The 15,214-nt window shown below is 32.6% G+C and overlaps 1 protein-coding gene across 5 annotated transcripts in view; it reads right to left on the bottom strand.

Annotated features, from left to right (window-relative positions):
• LOC115891005 (E3 ubiquitin-protein ligase HECTD1) overlaps positions 1-15,214 on the bottom strand; it is a 37,913-nt gene that overhangs the window by 16,152 nt on the left and 6,547 nt on the right. For 3 of the 5 annotated variants that reach the window (XM_030911392.1, XM_030911389.1, XM_030911390.1), the window contains exons 8-17: positions 14,011-14,292; positions 11,241-11,503; positions 10,635-10,971; positions 9,120-9,272; positions 7,734-7,905; positions 5,889-6,119; positions 4,737-4,772; positions 2,398-2,664; positions 1,081-1,412; positions 9-54 (exon numbers count right to left, since the gene is read on the bottom strand). In XM_030911392.1, coding sequence (XP_030767252.1) covers positions 9-54; positions 1,081-1,412; positions 2,398-2,664; positions 4,737-4,772; positions 5,889-6,119; positions 7,734-7,905; positions 9,120-9,272; positions 10,635-10,971; positions 11,241-11,503; positions 14,011-14,292 — 2,119 coding nt within the window. The remainder of the gene's footprint in view (positions 1-8; positions 55-1,080; positions 1,413-2,397; positions 2,665-4,736; positions 4,773-5,888; positions 6,120-7,733; positions 7,906-9,119; positions 9,273-10,634; positions 10,972-11,240; positions 11,504-14,010; positions 14,293-15,214) is intronic. The other 2 variants (XM_030911393.1, XM_030911394.1) reach the window with 1 other exon arrangement.

Here is a 15,214-nt window from a genome sequence, read left to right as displayed (position 1 = left end):
TATCTTACCTTGATCCCAGTAGCTAGTTGATAATAAGTTTAACAGAGCCTGGACCTAACAAAATAAAAAAAAAACAAAGATATAGATGATTTCAGTGCGGTAATACTAAAATTTTACTAGAATTATTGTAGTAAAAAAAATAAAAATACTAGTTAAAAGTTCGTTGGCCATACGTTATTGCACAAAACTTTATTTCTATGAATAAGACATGGATTTTTCTATGTATTTCTTTCTAGAACAAGTTTAACATGTAAACTTATCTTTTTCTATGTGTGAGCTATCTCAGCTTGCGCAAAACAGGATATTCTACATGAATCCCAACTGAGAGAGGTTTTTTATATTCTTTGAATATACTTTAAAAATGCTTAATGGAACGAAATATGCTGGGAATAACTAAGAGAGACCGTAAAATATTAGAGTGGATGCAAAAAAAGACCCAGGTAATAGATGTCATCCAGAGTCAAATGCCTCAAATGGAAGAAGAATGGACAACAGATTGACCACAAAAATTACAGCATGGTATCCACGAGGAATTAAGAGACCTAGATGAAGACCGAACCTGAGATGGGACCATAATATTAGAAAATTAGCAGAGATAACTTGGGCCTACATTCCTACATAGCCAACAATAGACAACAATGGACCCAACTACAAAGATAGTATCTAAATATGTGAGGGAGGCTATACCATAATTGGAAATGGTTGAATAAGCTGAAAATGATGATGAATGATGATACTTTAAATATAAATTTTAAATAAAAATAAAATCACGAAATGTTAATTTGTGCTTTAAAAATGTTTTTAAACACTACTTGGAAAAACAGCTACCATGAATTGGCAACATTAAAATATCTTTGATATTGGAAACTTTAATAACTGGAATTAACCTCAATTTTTCTAACTATTAAATATCCATTATAATATGTATGAAACAAGAATGAAGAGACTTTACTTAAAATACATTAACCTTTAGCGAGCTAAGGATAGAAAACGAATGTATCACTGTGATAAATTCGTCCAATTCTTCTAACAATGTTATTTTATAAATACTATTAAAAATGAGAGAATTTTGATTCTTACCAATCCAGAACTGTGTAGTTCATAAGCACTGACAACACCGTCTTCCTTGAGGATTTGAGTTAAATCGTCCAAAGCCTTGATCAAGATCTCCCTCCAAGAATTACCGCCCTCCCTGTTGTTCCCGTAAGAGCACTGCTTCTGGCAGGCCCGTTCGATCTGGGCCACAATGTTGCCCAGTTTGGCAACGACGCCTCTGGGTTGGGCTTGAGCGGCCCTAAAGTATTGCTCGTAGATCTGGTGAGCGAGGTATTTCACTTTCATTTTGGTCGCTTCAGTTTTCGAGCGAATTTTCTTGCCACGTTTGATGGTCCAACCGGCAGAAAATTCAGTTCCTGTTAGAGATGGAAAAAGTAAAAACAGATTTATAAAAACTAGTGATCAGCAAATGCAAGACCAATACTCTCTTGGTCTTGCTAGTAGTTTTTTACTAGAGGCAGTTTCTACATAGAAATTCTTCAAATAAAGTGTATTTTAACGAATTTAATGCAAATGAAACTTATGAAAAGAAAAATATTTGTTGAAAATTTTTGTTTTTCAATATATACCCATGTGAATGTGATAAATTTTACATTGGTGAAACATCTAGACCCTTAAATGTTCGAATTAAAGATTATATAAGAAAGGGAGATTTTCACAAATCTAAGATTTGTCAGCATTCATGGGACCCAGAGCACAGAATAAATTTTAATAACGGCAAAATTATAATGAAAGAAGCGATAGCCTCTAAAAGAAATAAAAGAGGCTTTTTTAATACAATCTAATAAAAATAAATGTATTGCTCATGCATCTCTAGATGTTAGTAATGTATGGCAATCGCTTCTTTGATTTTTAAGAACATAACATACGTAAAAATTAAAAATAATCATACAGTAAGTTTGGGGCTTATTGATTTTACCTTATTAAGTAACTGTTATCAGGTAGTAATTGTTAATTTTGAAGTTTTAACTTGATATAAAGTCATTTTAACAGAACGTCAACGGTTTTTGTAGACGTATCTGTTTTAAAAAACTAAAGTGTTCTCGAATAGTTGAATTTAAATATTTTAAATAGTTTTTTCCCTTATTGCTTGCATTTTTTTTGCTTCCGACGACGGAAGAGGTAAGCTTTCCGAAACGTTAAGCATTTTTGTTCGTTAGGCAAATTTGTATATCTGTAAACCTAAGTTCTGACAAGTAGTTTCCGTTTGGATTAACGCAGAAGTGTTTACAAAAAATAACTATTTTATTTTGTAGATTTTCTTGCAGTGGCGAAAGATGCAAAAAAAACGCAACAGGTTACAAGGTTATAAAACTAAAATGCAAAAAATCTAAGGCATACCTAAACTGGTTTCAGCTATAAAAGAGTGCTTAGTGCCTCTATTCGATTCAAAAATGAACCCGGGCAAATCGTCCCTCAAAATGGTTGTCTGCTGTTGTCCATCGGAGTTGTGGATGTGGATTTCTGCGTCCTTTTTCGAAATGAGAGACCAGTTGCCCACTATTAAACGGGTGTGGCCGGGTCTGGACAAAATCGGGATGGAATTGTGGGTGATCCGTACCGCTGCCCTGGCTCGGAGGAGTTTTTCCAGAAATTCTCCACGGTTTTCTGAATCCACAAACGCATTTAGAACAATGTTTGTATATATAAACTAGTATGTGACCGTCGAATAAAAAGATTAACGAAGGAGTATAATACTATCCACGTATTCATACATGAGAGACGGAATTATAAAAATAATATATATAGAAATAATATGTTGACGGCTCAACTGACACATTTGAATTTGATTTGAAAATTTGCAGATTTGTTGTGCTTTTCTAAACTTATGTTATTTATTATTTATTCTACACTTGGTTCTGTTCAAAGGTAGTACATCTAGCAGGAAATTGTTTTTTCATATGCTCCTTCCTTAATCTTCTCATTCAAAGCATATCGCCTATGGGGTATTTCATAACCTTAAAAAATATTCTGCGACAGAGATTAAAAACGACATAGTAGGTACAGAATACAGAATGAAAAGAGTATGAGATTGATTCAAAGGGTTGAGATTTATTATGAGAGTGACAGTTAACCGTTTTAAGCTTCAAAATATTTATACAGGGCGTTCCATATAAGAAACCATGCTACTGGGATCTCAAAGAGTTACAAAGACGATTAGATTGGACTAAAGTTGCGCCATCCTGAACTCAACAACGCCGGTATTTCAAAATAAAAAAATTCGATTACTTTCGAAAATATTTGACGGAAAACCCCGAATTTTCACTATTTCCTTTTTATTCTTCACTGACTCTGAAAACATATGTCAATACATATTTCATATTCCCACCCCATTGCTACTTTTCCTGCTCTACAAGTTTAATTTTGTTGATGTGCGTCTTCCTTAGTCATTTTCTTCGAAGCATCAAAACAATTTCTAGGTTTATATGAGATACCCCGTATATAACATTGCGAATATTAAAATAAATAGTTACAAATGCGCATAAGATACTAATGCACAGCAAAACAAAAGGGATTACAGTAACTGTGATACAAAATGGATAATAGTTAACAAACTTATGCAAGCAAAAAAGAAAATATCAAACGCAGCATACATCGAATATATTCAATTTAATTTTAAGTCAAAAATAATTAATAATTAAAGAAAGAAGTAAGTCTAGAGTCATTCTAATTTTTCTTCCGTTTATTATACAGTCACTTAAATAAGTACAAGCATTTGGTAGTATATTTCAACCCCAGAAACAAGCCCTTAATTTTTTTTTGTCAAAAAAGTTAAACATTTTACATTTTTCAAGAAATTAAAAAAAAAACAGTGCCACAGATTATTTTTTTTTAAAGTTGCTGAAGGTGCATCGAGCTATGTATTGTTACCATCTCCCTACGTTGCTCGCATTCTACATATACAGGGTAAGTATTAAATAAGTGCAAATATTTTTAGGGGTAGTATAATTCCCATAAACACGATGAGTTTTTCGCGAAAAAAATTTTGGGATTTTTTTTTAATTTTTAGTTAAAAAATATAATTTCTTGGTAATATGGAAACATAGGTAGTAAATTAAATTTACAAGAAAGAAAACCCAGAAAAGATCCAGTGGTTCTCAAAATGCAAAGTTTCAATGTAAAGTAACTCGGTTATTTTGGACTTATTTGAAAAACGGCAAAGAGAAAATATGTTTCTTTTATAGAGATACTAGTGGATGGACGAGTGACGGGTTCGAAACTCTGTATCGTGCTGTGGTCAAAAAAAGGCAAAAGTGTAAAATCTATTGACACACACTGCTCATTCACGCCGGTTCGAGGCCGGATGAGATCGTATATCTCGTGAGTAAGAGTCGATTTAAACATTTGCCAAGTCGGTAGGCCATTGACCATGATATGGCCGAGGACCGCGGTTCGGATTCCGCGTAAACAAAAGTAGGCCCCGTCCAGATTAGCCCTGGCAGCAAAAAGGAGACGTTAACTGAAATCTTTACTTTTGGATCTACCAGTCCCAAAAATATTTGCACTCATTTAAGTACAGCAACCAGTTCTAATTCATAAAATAATGAATACCAAAAAAAAATCAAATTTGATAAAGATAGCATTATTGGACAAAAATAATTTACTATAAATGAGCTACTTATTTAGGAGGGTTCCCTATAATAAAATAAACAAAATAAAATAAAAAAAGCATCCCTTACCTTCGGTAGTGAGCGAGTCTGCTGTCCTTCCTTTGCCTATACCAAACAAAAATTAAACGTCACTTCTGTTACAGCACACATTTTTTTCAAAATTTATTATAAACAATTTAGTACGAACAAATACGAAGATTCGGGTATATCATGTCGATATATTAGTCAAAAAATTTGTAATAATAACAATTTTGTTTATTTTTTGTATTATTACAGTAATTTAATCTAAGATTATTGTAAGAAAAAAAAGCTATACTAGAACACGTTCTTATATTACTTTAACTTATAAAATTATTACTTTTGTAACGTTATATGATTCGACATCCAAAACCTACTAAAATGCCGTTTTTTTATATGGTTTGGTATATAAATCAAATAAATATAAAAACTTGTCCAGTACACAAATTTAACCACGTAGATTTCATTTAATAATTATTGTGCTACTTAGTTAAACGAAAATAAATTTTAAAACACCGGGTACACATAAGGTTTTACCTTACTTTTAGCGGTTAAATGCACATTTATTAACGTATAATTACAAAAAAGCAAAACTTACCACATCTACTTGGTTATTATTTATACTATTTGTGTAGATTGTATATTTTCTTTAGATTATATGCAACAAAAATAAAAAAAAACAAACCAAAAAAAAACAAGTTCGTAGATTATTATCTACTAAAACAATTTGTTAATTTTTATTTCATTATAAGTAAACCAGCATAAAAAGGCAAAAAAGGCATGCATACTTCTACTAAAACAGTTTTTATATAGACAAAAGAAATTTTTTCAATCACAAAAAATACATATATGTGATTTAAATTTAGAAAAATTATTACTGTGATTTTGTTATTAATTGTATGCCTTTGTATATGAAAAATAGCCATAAGACATTTTTAATTTGATTTTTGATTATTATTAGGACGGGATATTTTCTGCAAAAAAATTGTTTTAAAAAAAATCAAATTAAATTTTATATTCTGGGAGGTTAAAAAATTATATTTAAATTAATATCTGAAAAATATACCATCTGATCGAAAAAAAAAACGTCGTCATAGACAACTGGGAAATGACAATCGATGATAATTTTGGCGAGGTCAGTCTCTTTTCACATAATAAATACAAGAATTAAACAAAATCGATCTAACGGAAAATTGAGCCTACCTGAAGTATCGGCCCCGCCCTCAGGTGATCCGCTGGAGTACATCGTTGCCAGTTTTCCATCCAAGATGAACCGGAACCAGCCGTTGGATCCGTTCGACAGTTCCAACGCTGCCGCGTCGCTCCACAGATACAAGCAGTCTCTTCCTCTACAAATGGCCCAATCGCGCCAATGGTACGCTTTGCCGGGCAAAATTTCCTTGGCGTCTTCCAGCTGTTGTTGTTCTACGGTGTCTGTAGACATTAAAACGTATTTTTTAATATACAGGGTAACCTAGTATGTTAGTCCTATATATATATTACACTATATCGCTAGTCAGGAATAGAAATTGGAGCCAAATTTTTGAGATGGAGCTACACAAAACCCACATAAGTCGGTCCTTTTCGTTCAACAGCTTTGAACTACGCAAGCGTGAGAAGTGCTTCTCGATTAGTTGATTTATTTCAAACTAACCAACAGAAGTAGCTACTTATAAATTTAAATTTAAACTCTGACATATTTAAACAAAAACAAGAAACGGATAGATATGATCATGGCTGGGAAACTTAAATGGAAATGACAGTTCATTAAAAATAGTTTTTCCTCCAAGATGCAGAGGCGCAAAATATTAAAACTGTCAATATCAACAATGCAAATGTCAATATTTGACAATAATAAAATTTGATTTTTAACTGACACAAACACTCAGAGACGCTCTCAGACGCTCTTGTTGTGATTTTACGGTTTGATTTCGTTTTGATTTGTCGAATTATTGTAAAATTAAATTCCTTGAGATCTTTTGGCAGTGTTCTGTTTTAGACAATGTTTTTTAAAAATGGTGGGACAATTTGTGTTTTGTATAGACTCTTAGTTATTTTTTATCATGGTGTTTAATTGTTGTACACCGGCTTTCCGAAGTATACAATGGTAAGTAAATTAAATATATCTACTTTATTTACAGTTATAGATTTTTTAAATTAGTACTGCTAATAAATGCTACTTGCTGAGCAGTTATTTTTTTTTCAAGGTGCATGTACGGAATTAAGGACGCGCGTTGCGTTATATTAGCATGATCAGCAGATGATTAAATCTAATTTAATTTCTTTTTATTATTTCAGGTCTCAAACGGAAACAAACTGCGAATCTTGCCTACACCAAAATTATATAGCCGTTTCCAATTCACTTCAAAGAGAGGAAAATTATATAAAACTGCCTGCTATTTGCTTAAAACCGCCAAAGATTAAATTATAACTGTAACAACTTAATATATACTATTACTAGTCTTTTTAATATTTTTTAATTAATATCCGACATATAAGAACACTTTGTATGCTTTTAATTAAGTTGATTTATCGTTTATAATATGTTCGACCTAATTAAAAGCATCACAAAGTGTTCTTACATGTATGTCTAAATTTATTTTAAATTAAACTAAAACAACCCCCCTTCCCCGCACCCCTCTCTTCCATTAGTATTTCTTCCTCCGACTACCAGAGGCGCCCTTGTATAATAAAATTGAAATGTATTATAAGTTGCCTATCTATTTAACATTATAAGTCTTTTATCTATGGATATGATGAATATCTAAAATAACAGGATGAAATAATGCCATTACCAATAAAAAAATAATATATTATGCGTTATTAATATTTAGAGTTTAAAATAGTGCGCGGGCAGGTAACTGCGTTCAGCGATGAAGTAGGCGAATCAGATCGTTTTATTTGGCGCGTGCGCACGAAAATCCTGTTGAACCAAAAGGATAGACAAGATTGATATTCCTATTTCTTTTCTTCGGCTTCACTTTCCACTCATTGTGTAAATGCGGTACTAGCAATATATTCTTATAATATATTTGGTTAATCCCTAACCTTCTCTTGAAGTTTCTCCCTCGTCGTTCTCCTGGGGTTCGGGCGGAGTTGCCAACGCTTGCACTTTCGTAAATATACCCAATCGAGCGAAATGATCTAAAAACACCTTCTGAGCTTTGACCATTAGATCTTGGATAATGGCCAGCACAACTGAATGACCCTCTTCGTCCTCCTATAGGAAATTTTATAAAAATTAATTATAATTCTTTTGAATTGAAGTTCGAAAGAGCAAGCAAGTTATTAAATCGCGCAAAACAAGTAGCAGTATCAAACATAACAGTTGTAAGTATGTACCATAGATGTATAAAAAATAGACTAACCAATATACATTAATTTGTTTTGACCCCAAGATATTCAAACAAAATATAAACAAACCGTTTGTATATTACATAGATCATTTTGTCATAGGCGTAGTTTCAAGATCTTCCAGAAAAAGTGTTAAAAAACAAAGGGCTACTACCACCAAAATGATTTAGGAATCCCATAAAGAGTAGTTATGTGACCATGTTAACATAAAATATAATATATACAGAGAAAAATTCTGCATAACATAAATGTAAATTAGATCATACCAGTTATGTAATGAATAGTTCGCATTTTTCTCCGTCCTAAGTAGTAAAGGGTCATAGCGATTCACCCCTAGACATGTAAGCACTGAACCTATATAGACTTCGCTTGCCGATAGGTATGGGAACGGTTATGTTTTCATTTTTATTATAATTTCCACAAATATTTACAAAAAACGTATCACAATGTTCAAGCACAGATTTGTCACAAAAAGAGACGCAAAATAAAACTCAAGAATGTAAACATTATGAGTCATTTTATAATAAATATTGACACAGTAAAAAAAATTAAACATAAAATATCAATAGATAAAAATCAACAAATCTTTAAATAAATAAAGTATAAAGTATGTCCAACGACCCCGAGAAAATTTACGACATCCAACAATTTAATAAAATACTATAATAGTTATATTCAATATTCAAATACGATCTCCGTTAACATAGTTTTTAGTAAACAAGCGACAACCTAGCGTTTTCATGTTTACATCTAGTTTGTATATCTTGGGTAACTTTGTTTTGTCCAGTAAGGTTTGTCTATTTATATTTGTCTACGATTACAAACACTGAGTAACAAATAACAAACAAATGAAATTAGACAAACAAAAAAAACTAAAATGCTGCCATTCTCCAGATCACTGAGATTAGTTTACGCGCAATACACGAAGGCATGATAGGGGGCGTTATTATCGTTATATCATCCAGTTCAGTCAACCTAACCTTTCAGCATATTATAAATAGGCAACGTAAGCTGCAATGTTGGCAATGTTAATCAACAAATATTCAAAAAAGTGATACAGGGTGGATTAAAAAAACTGACCAAAGTGCCGTAAGGTATGACAACGCGTCGGTCGTGTAGGTAGGCCTTCATGGTACGCACGAATAGGGTGAGAGGTGCCGAAGTAGTCAGTACCGCAGTGGAAGGCATAGTGGTGGTACTGCGAGTAGAACCGCTAGGCCAGCAATAGCTAATCTGCAAGGACAACACCGTATATATCCAAAGAATTAAAAGTATAGGAACAATGTTGTATTGCGTTGTCTTGTAGATTGACAGATACTTAGCCAAAGAATGACAACATTTTAGCTTTGTAAAATTTCAAAAATACGTCATAATTTTTATTTAAAAAAATACTTTTTTGAATCAAAACTATATAAATACAGGTCAATTAAAATATAAAGCAAAAAAATATATAATTTTTGAACGAAGAAAATGGGAAGAAATGGCAAACTACAGTAAAATAAGACATCGCAACTACTACACCAATGCCAGATAGAAAACAAATGGGTATACTAAGGGATGGCAAAGGTTAGTTTTGGGTCGAGATTTCCGTATGTAAGAAGAGCACAATACGTTTATAATGTACTGAACAAAAAGAGAACAGTAAACACGTTGCCAAACGAAATAAACCGAGAAACTCTGCAGACTGTTAAGAGACGTGAAAGGGGAGAAGAGTGTACGTCATGCGTTCAGCTTCACGATTTAATTGCGTCTCGTGATACTTTATTTGTTTATTTATTAAAGAGTCGTAATTTTCCCTATATCTTGTAAATTTTTAAGTGCAAGTTAGAAACATTTACACTTTTGGTAATAATAAGCGGAATTGAGTTGGTGTTCGACAGTAGACGCGCTATTAGAATTCTGAATTCAAAAATCGATATCTCGAAATCTACTAGAAATAATTAATTGTAGTTTTTTTCAAAAACTTTGTTAATATTTCTACTATATTTTCTTCGCAGAGAGTGTTAAAATCTTTATAAATAAAAAAGTTACAAGGTTGCTGAAAATTGCTATGCACTAAAAGTAAATAGATGTTTTTTTTTTAATTTTTAAATGAAAAAAACAAGCCTATCGAATTTTTCTTATTTAAATTTCTTGTAAAAGATCCAACTTTCAAAATAAAAAAGTTTCAATATCTAAAGTGAGTCTTGAGTTATCGCGTGTTGTATTAAAAAGTTGAATTTTAAAATTATCGCGATTACTGACATTTTCTCGTTATAAAAAAATGGACATCCTAACGACATCCTTATAATTCTATTTCAGATGCTCAGACACATATCTAATGATTTTATCTAGTTATCAGTTCGAAAAAAAATGTCTTTTAAAAATAAGCGGTTTACGATCGTGATTGTACTTATAGAGAGAGAAAGGCCTACCGGAGAAATGTGACAACGCCGCAACAGCACACCGTCGCATTTCTCTCACTCCGACTTAATAAGATCCCTATACGATTTACTTCCAAACATGTAAATACCGACCCAAAATTAAGAGTTGCCAGCATGGTATACATTTTAAACCTAAAAAACAATAGTTTATTTGATAGGTAAATTTACTAACCTCATTATCAAGCACGGTGGCGATGACTTCAACCAGCTGCGTTCCAAAATTCGGTGTGATCTCCATTGCACATAATTCTTCTAGTAAATTAGGCTGAATATAGTGGATCATCTTCTTGATCAAACCCAAGCTAGCTTTCCTCACGCTGGCCAACATTGTGGATTGGAACGTGGAGCAGAAGACTGGCAGAAGTCTCTGTAGGTACACCGGAGCCATTTCTGGATCTCCTTTGGGTTCGATGCTTTCTTCCGTCTCTGATTCCGATTTTCTTCCTACTCTGTCTTTCTCCAATGAAACCATGTACTCTCCAGGCGATTGCAAGATAGCTGCTACCTCCCTAAAGCCAAAAAAACCGTTTTTTAATACAAAATGTATGTGTTTTAGAATATATCGAGATTAAGCGCTCAATCCTAACACAGGATACGATTTTTAAAAATAAATATGAATGAATAAAATATAAATCTCTTAAATATAATAGTTGCTATCTGGCTAAGAGCGAAATACACCATTTTTGCCCATCCATAAAAATTTGAAATTCAGCAGATAATGTTTAAATACAAAATCTATCGATTTCCGGAAATATCGATACTAGCAATCCGTCCCTACCTGTGTCCCTCATCTGCTCTTTCTCTAGCCTTGTCCAGCGGTGTTTTTCCATCTTCGTCCCGTAGATCAGGATTGGCACCATGCCTAAGCAGTACCTTGGCAATGGTTGGTCGACCAAAACAAGCTGCATAGTGTAAAGATGACGATCGCTGTCCTTTATTTACATCAGCTCCCTTATCGCACAGATACTCTACCATTTCTTGAGTGCCGAAAGCCGAGGCCCAGTTGAGAAGGGTCTGACCTACGTCATCCATGAAGTTCACCTATAGAGAGATTAAAGATGAAAAAATAGTATTTCGCTATATTGGGAAAATTTACTTGACAACTATACCTACCATATACATGTAATTTTAATATTTTTTAATATCGATATTTCAAAATATCGATAGTTTTGACCATATCAGTTTTTTGAGGTTATATCACACACTACTTTACAGGAGCAAAAGTAAGCGTCAGCTTGACAGTAAGCCTAGATCATATATACTTACGTGGATAAGTAAGTCACTATGGAAACTGTCGCAAACATATCAACGACTTCCATTTATCTCCTTTTATTGCACACACGGTGCTTCTACTCTATCTATCCTTGTCGAGGACCTATCGTCCACGCACCAAATTTGAACATTATTTTAAATTGTAAAATGCATATATTTGAACGATAAATTGAATGTTTACTGTCACAAAAATTAAATTATATAAATAAATATAATAGCTACTCCGTACGAATATCAATATTCTTAGGAAATCTAACCAGAAAGTATGCCATGTAAATAAGAGCAACTGAATACTTTACTTGCTTATGAAAAGATAATTCAGGGACCTTTATATTAGAACACACACCAAACACTTCCTAGTCATTTTTACGAGTATTTAGAAAGTCCAACGAAAAAAATAGAAATATAACTGCACAAACTTAAAATTAATTTCTCTTTGAACACACTTGCATCCTTGGCTATATAAAAGCGGTCGATAAAAGAGTAATTAATACAAATTTTTAAAACAAAAAACTTAAAAAACGCGTCTCAAGCGTCGTTACACAATGGAAATAAGATTACGACATATGATATATATATACTCTGTTTTTTCTCACTCTTTTTCTCAGGTAAGATTTCAACAGACGATGACAGAAGAAAAGCAGATGACGTCCCATACCAATCTATTTATTTTACTAAAAAAAAGTTTCTAATAATTTTTAAGTTATCTATGGATGGGTTTAAATATAAATCCGTCATGCGTCGTGTCTTGTTGTTTTTAACCAGTTTTATTGGTTTATTTAAAAAATGACAGATCGTATTTCAATTTTATTGGTTTGACGGAACGATGAACGACAAACGGACGCCGATGCGTATGAACTCGCCTTCAGATTTTTGTCATTTTTGACGCTTGTCAAAGTCTTGCCAAATTATAGGTTATAATTTTGTGTCAACTTTTGTTAAATCCCTGCGTTTTGGAAGATGATGCATTTTGATTCGTATTATTACGTGTGTTTTGTGTCTTTTGAAGTCAATTGGAGGAAAAATCGAGTGAAAATTAACTGTAGACCCAGAGCACAGTTTATGGTTAATACTCGCTGCCCAGGCAGAAAGTCTTATACACCAATGAAGTTGCCATCGATAAAGTTTGTACACCATTTCGTCGTAGATAAGTGCATCTCGTATATGGTAGAAGGATCAAACTAAACACATACTAAAAACTGGAGTAGCTGTAAAATATCGACATCACACGATAGGTAAATAATGGATTTTAGTACTGCAGAAAAATAATGTCAAAAGGTACTGGTTTAAAAAAATTATGATTAAAGTTAATTAATCAACCTTTAAGGTATAAAATTTGGTAGGTGTTATTATTAATAAAATAGTTTGTTTTATTTACCTATGTTGTTTTATTTATTCCTGTGAAATATTACAAATTTGTATTTGTACATAAGTTATATTGATAAATATAATCATAAATGCGGGTAGTTTCATAAAGCTTGAAAGTAAATAATAGTTCTTTTTTATATTTTTTTGGTATGTAGTGTCTTGTTCTTGTTTGTTTTGTATTAACATATACCGTTTTTATTAAATAAAATAACTCGATTACATTTTTTCAGTTTTTACAGTTTTTTTCACAATATTTTGAAGTAATCACTTGTCATCTTGTCAATCAAATTTTAAATATTTCCTGCTATGCGTTCCAGTTGTACCAACTTATTTCTTTGTAAAATAAAATAAACTACTTTGAAATTAAAATGACAGACACATCTATCACTGTCAAGGGTCTTCTCGTTGGACAGACTATATATGATATGATTATGACAAGATTAGGACAATATGATGATAATGAAAAGTTGGTTTCCATAACTGTATAATTTGTACTTTATAAACCGTAAAAAATTGCGATTATTTTGGAAATACGTGCAACGTTTGATGCGTAAAGTAAGGTCCTCAGAAAAGAGAAACCTATTGAACGTTAGAAAAGTGCAATAAAGGTTTGAAAATGGCATGTCGTGATGTTGCAGACATATTTTTTAATGCTAAACTTATGGCGTTGATTTATCCACCTAAGTATATATGATCTAGGACAGTAAGTGTATAAAAATTTTATGAAATAAATTTTTAAATACACTGAGGAAGAAAAATTATTAGTTTATACGTATAGGTACCTAGATATTGTCTTTTTTGGACAAGATACAATGAACCATTTTAATATCGATATTTTGAAATATCAATAGTTTTGAAATATCGATAATTTTGAACATCCCTATAAATCTTGGATTATGTAAACTCACCTCGACTCCTCCATTTTCGATGGCTTCAATCAAAGCATCCGTATCCTTAGACCTGATGCAGTCGATGAGTTGGCGATGCGACTTCTCCGCTGCCGAGTCCATGCGCCTGATGCGGGGCATCAGCTGGCCTGAGGTGCAAGCTCCGGTCTTGCCCAAGGCCCTGCGCCCCTCGAATAAGAGCACTAGGAGCAGATCGACCAAGCGCATCGAGTCCAGTGCGCATCTTTCGTCGCCTTTCAGTGATTTCTCTATAGCGTCTAGTAATTCCGAGCGCAAAAGATCCTGCAAAATAACCCAAATTCTGTATTGTTTTCCATTATTTTATTTTAAAAAAATTGTGTGTGTACTACGTGCGCATATTTGAAGTGAGACTTATTACAACAGCTATTATCTTATACAGGGTGGTCCGAATTGTATTCCGGAAACTTCGGCAGCATATTCTGCAGACAAAAATAAGTAAAAAAGTTCCTATAATTGTATGTCCTAAAATACTTAGTTTCAGAGATACAGGGTGTAGAAAGTTCATTTTTATTTCGATTTTTTCCAAATAATTTATGAAGTAATGTCAATATTTGAATGAAAATTGGTGTCTGGAAGTTTTTTGACACGAGAAATCTGATTTTGATGTCAATATGACTCCTACTTGTAGAGGGCGCCACCTACACATTTTTTACCTGGTTTGAAGAGTAATATCTTTTTGTCTGTACCTGTATAAAACTACCGAGTAAAAAATATACATTTACAATGTTTTTTACGTTAAAAAGTTTTCTTGGTAAAAATCGCTACGAGTAGTGGTTCTAGAAATATTTGGAATCGAAATTATCTATTCCTGTCATCATTGACATAAATTAAACATTTTGATTAAATAGTTATTATAAATAAATAAACATTTCCCAAATTTATTATTTGTCAAATAACTATCTACTCAACGTGTTATTTTTTGCCAATAATGACATGTATTGACTATTTCCTTATCTTTTAGTATCTTAAGAACGGTTGCTCGTAGCTATTTTTACCAAGAGACATTTTTTAAGCAAACAGTCACAGAGATGGATATTTTTTCATTTAGTAGATTTATACAGGTACGGACAAAAAGTTATTACTCTTCAAAACAGTTAACACATGTAGGTGGCGCCCCCTACAAATAAGAGTCATATTGAATCAAAATCAAATTTATCATGACAAAAAACTTCCAGACACCAAT

The sequence above is a fragment of the Sitophilus oryzae genome, unplaced genomic scaffold (genome assembly GCF_002938485.1).
Source record: "Sitophilus oryzae breed Bouriz unplaced genomic scaffold, Soryzae_2.0 scaffold_942_pilon_pilon, whole genome shotgun sequence".
Classification (NCBI taxonomy): domain Eukaryota; kingdom Metazoa; phylum Arthropoda; class Insecta; order Coleoptera; family Curculionidae; genus Sitophilus; species Sitophilus oryzae.
This window is presented reverse-complemented; position numbering and strand designations above follow the sequence as displayed.